General features: G+C 64.5%; 1 protein-coding gene across 1 annotated transcript in view; it reads left to right on the top strand.

The window, feature by feature from the left end:
- The window catches only part of CCDC137 (coiled-coil domain containing 137), a 3,309-nt gene that overhangs the window by 1,711 nt on the left and 90 nt on the right, over nucleotides 1-1,508 (top strand). The window contains exons 2-6 of the mRNA XM_010002812.1: nucleotides 152-279; nucleotides 440-650; nucleotides 881-963; nucleotides 1,037-1,116; nucleotides 1,330-1,500. Of these exons, the coding sequence (XP_010001114.1) occupies nucleotides 152-279; nucleotides 440-650; nucleotides 881-963; nucleotides 1,037-1,116; nucleotides 1,330-1,500 (673 nt within the window). The remainder of the gene's footprint in view (nucleotides 1-151; nucleotides 280-439; nucleotides 651-880; nucleotides 964-1,036; nucleotides 1,117-1,329; nucleotides 1,501-1,508) is intronic.

Here is a 1,508-nt window from a genome sequence, read left to right as displayed (position 1 = left end):
GGTTCTCATGTCCCTCCGTGCCTGGGTCTCAGTGCCCGGCTCGCTGTGTCCCGCTGCTCCCACATCCCACCTTGCCTGAGTCCCGGTGTCCCGCCGTGCCAGGCTCCCGGTGCTCTGAGGCAGGTCTCACACCGTGTTCATTCCCTCCCAGGAAGGAGAAGGTGGTCAACATGAAACCCAAGCACCCCGACGAGCAGGAGATCCCGTTCCGCCTGCGAGAGCTGATCAAGAGCCGCGAGGCCATGAAGCGCCCCGGCCCCGGGAAGCGGCGGGCGGCAGGTGGGGCGCGGGGCGGGGCCCGCAGGGGCAGGGCTCCCTGGAGCCTGCCCAGGAGCCGCGGGGCAGCTGGAGGCAGCCGGATCCTGCAGGGGGGCATCCTGCTCCCCCGGGTGATGTCCCAGTTTGTCACTGCTGCAGTAATGTCACCCGTCTCTCCTAGAGAAGAAGCAGCAGCCCAAGTCCAAGGGCCCCAAGGCACAGGGAGACATCCCAGTGCCCAAGTTCAGGAGGGGGAAGGGGGAGTCAGAGCGCTCCTACATCCACCGCATGGAGCAGGAGGTGCAGCGTGTGCTGTTCCTCTCCAAGAACCAGCACCAGCGGGAGCCTGAGAAGCAGGGGATGGCGCCGGAGAAGTCCAAGAGGAAAAAAGAGTGAGAGCAAGGCCATGGTGGTGGCTGGGGCTGGCTCTGCTCAGCCTGTGCCCTGCTCTGGTTCTGGGCACGTGTTGGTGCTCTGCTGGTGCTGCAGCACAGGTCTGGCAGCAGTGGGGGTTGGTGGAGGGCTGTGGGCCTCTCATGGGGCTGGATCTCTGGGAGTGGAGTCACAGACCTGTTGGGGGGGTGGGAGGTTTGGGGTAGGAACTCACAACGCAGCCCTTCAGGTTTCAGAATAAGAAGCTGGAAAAAGCTCGGAAGAAGAAGGAGGAGAAGAAAGAGGCCATGCTGGAGAAGAGCCTGCTCCAAGGTGGGTCTGGTGCAGCAGGGTGGACTCCCCAGTTCTGGGGGGCTCCTGCCTGATGCCAGCTTCTCTCCCGCAGACACGGTGGCGTTTGGGGAGGTGGTCACACAGCCACCCACCATCACCTCACGGCCACGGGGCCGGGGTCCTGCCGAGCAGGTGAGCTGAGGGGGGGGTGACTCCACCTGCCCCACCTTTGTGGCCTTGGGTACCTACCTGCAGGTTGGGGCTGGACATGGCTTGTATCACCACCCTTGGGCTGGAAATCAGGCCTGGAAGGGCAGTGATGGCCTCTGCCTCCTGCTGACATTTCCTCAGGGCCCTGTCCTGGCTTTTTCCATCCTCCCTGACCTGTTCCATCTCTGCCTACAGGCTGGACGGAAGCAGCTCCTCCTGTCATCCTGCCTGGGCCAGACCCAGGTGTCCCCAGCAGCACCCATGTCCATGGCTCGCCGGCGCATCGTGGAGGAGGAGAGAGCCCGTGTCATCCAGGCCTACAGGGACATCCAGAGCCGCAAGCGGCAGCAGCGGGAGCTGGCACAGGCCCGGGG

The sequence above is a fragment of the Chaetura pelagica genome, unplaced genomic scaffold, assembly GCF_000747805.2.
Source record: "Chaetura pelagica isolate M959 unplaced genomic scaffold, ChaPel_1.0 scaffold47, whole genome shotgun sequence".
Classification (NCBI taxonomy): Eukaryota; Metazoa; Chordata; class Aves; order Apodiformes; family Apodidae; genus Chaetura; species Chaetura pelagica.
This window is presented reverse-complemented; position numbering and strand designations above follow the sequence as displayed.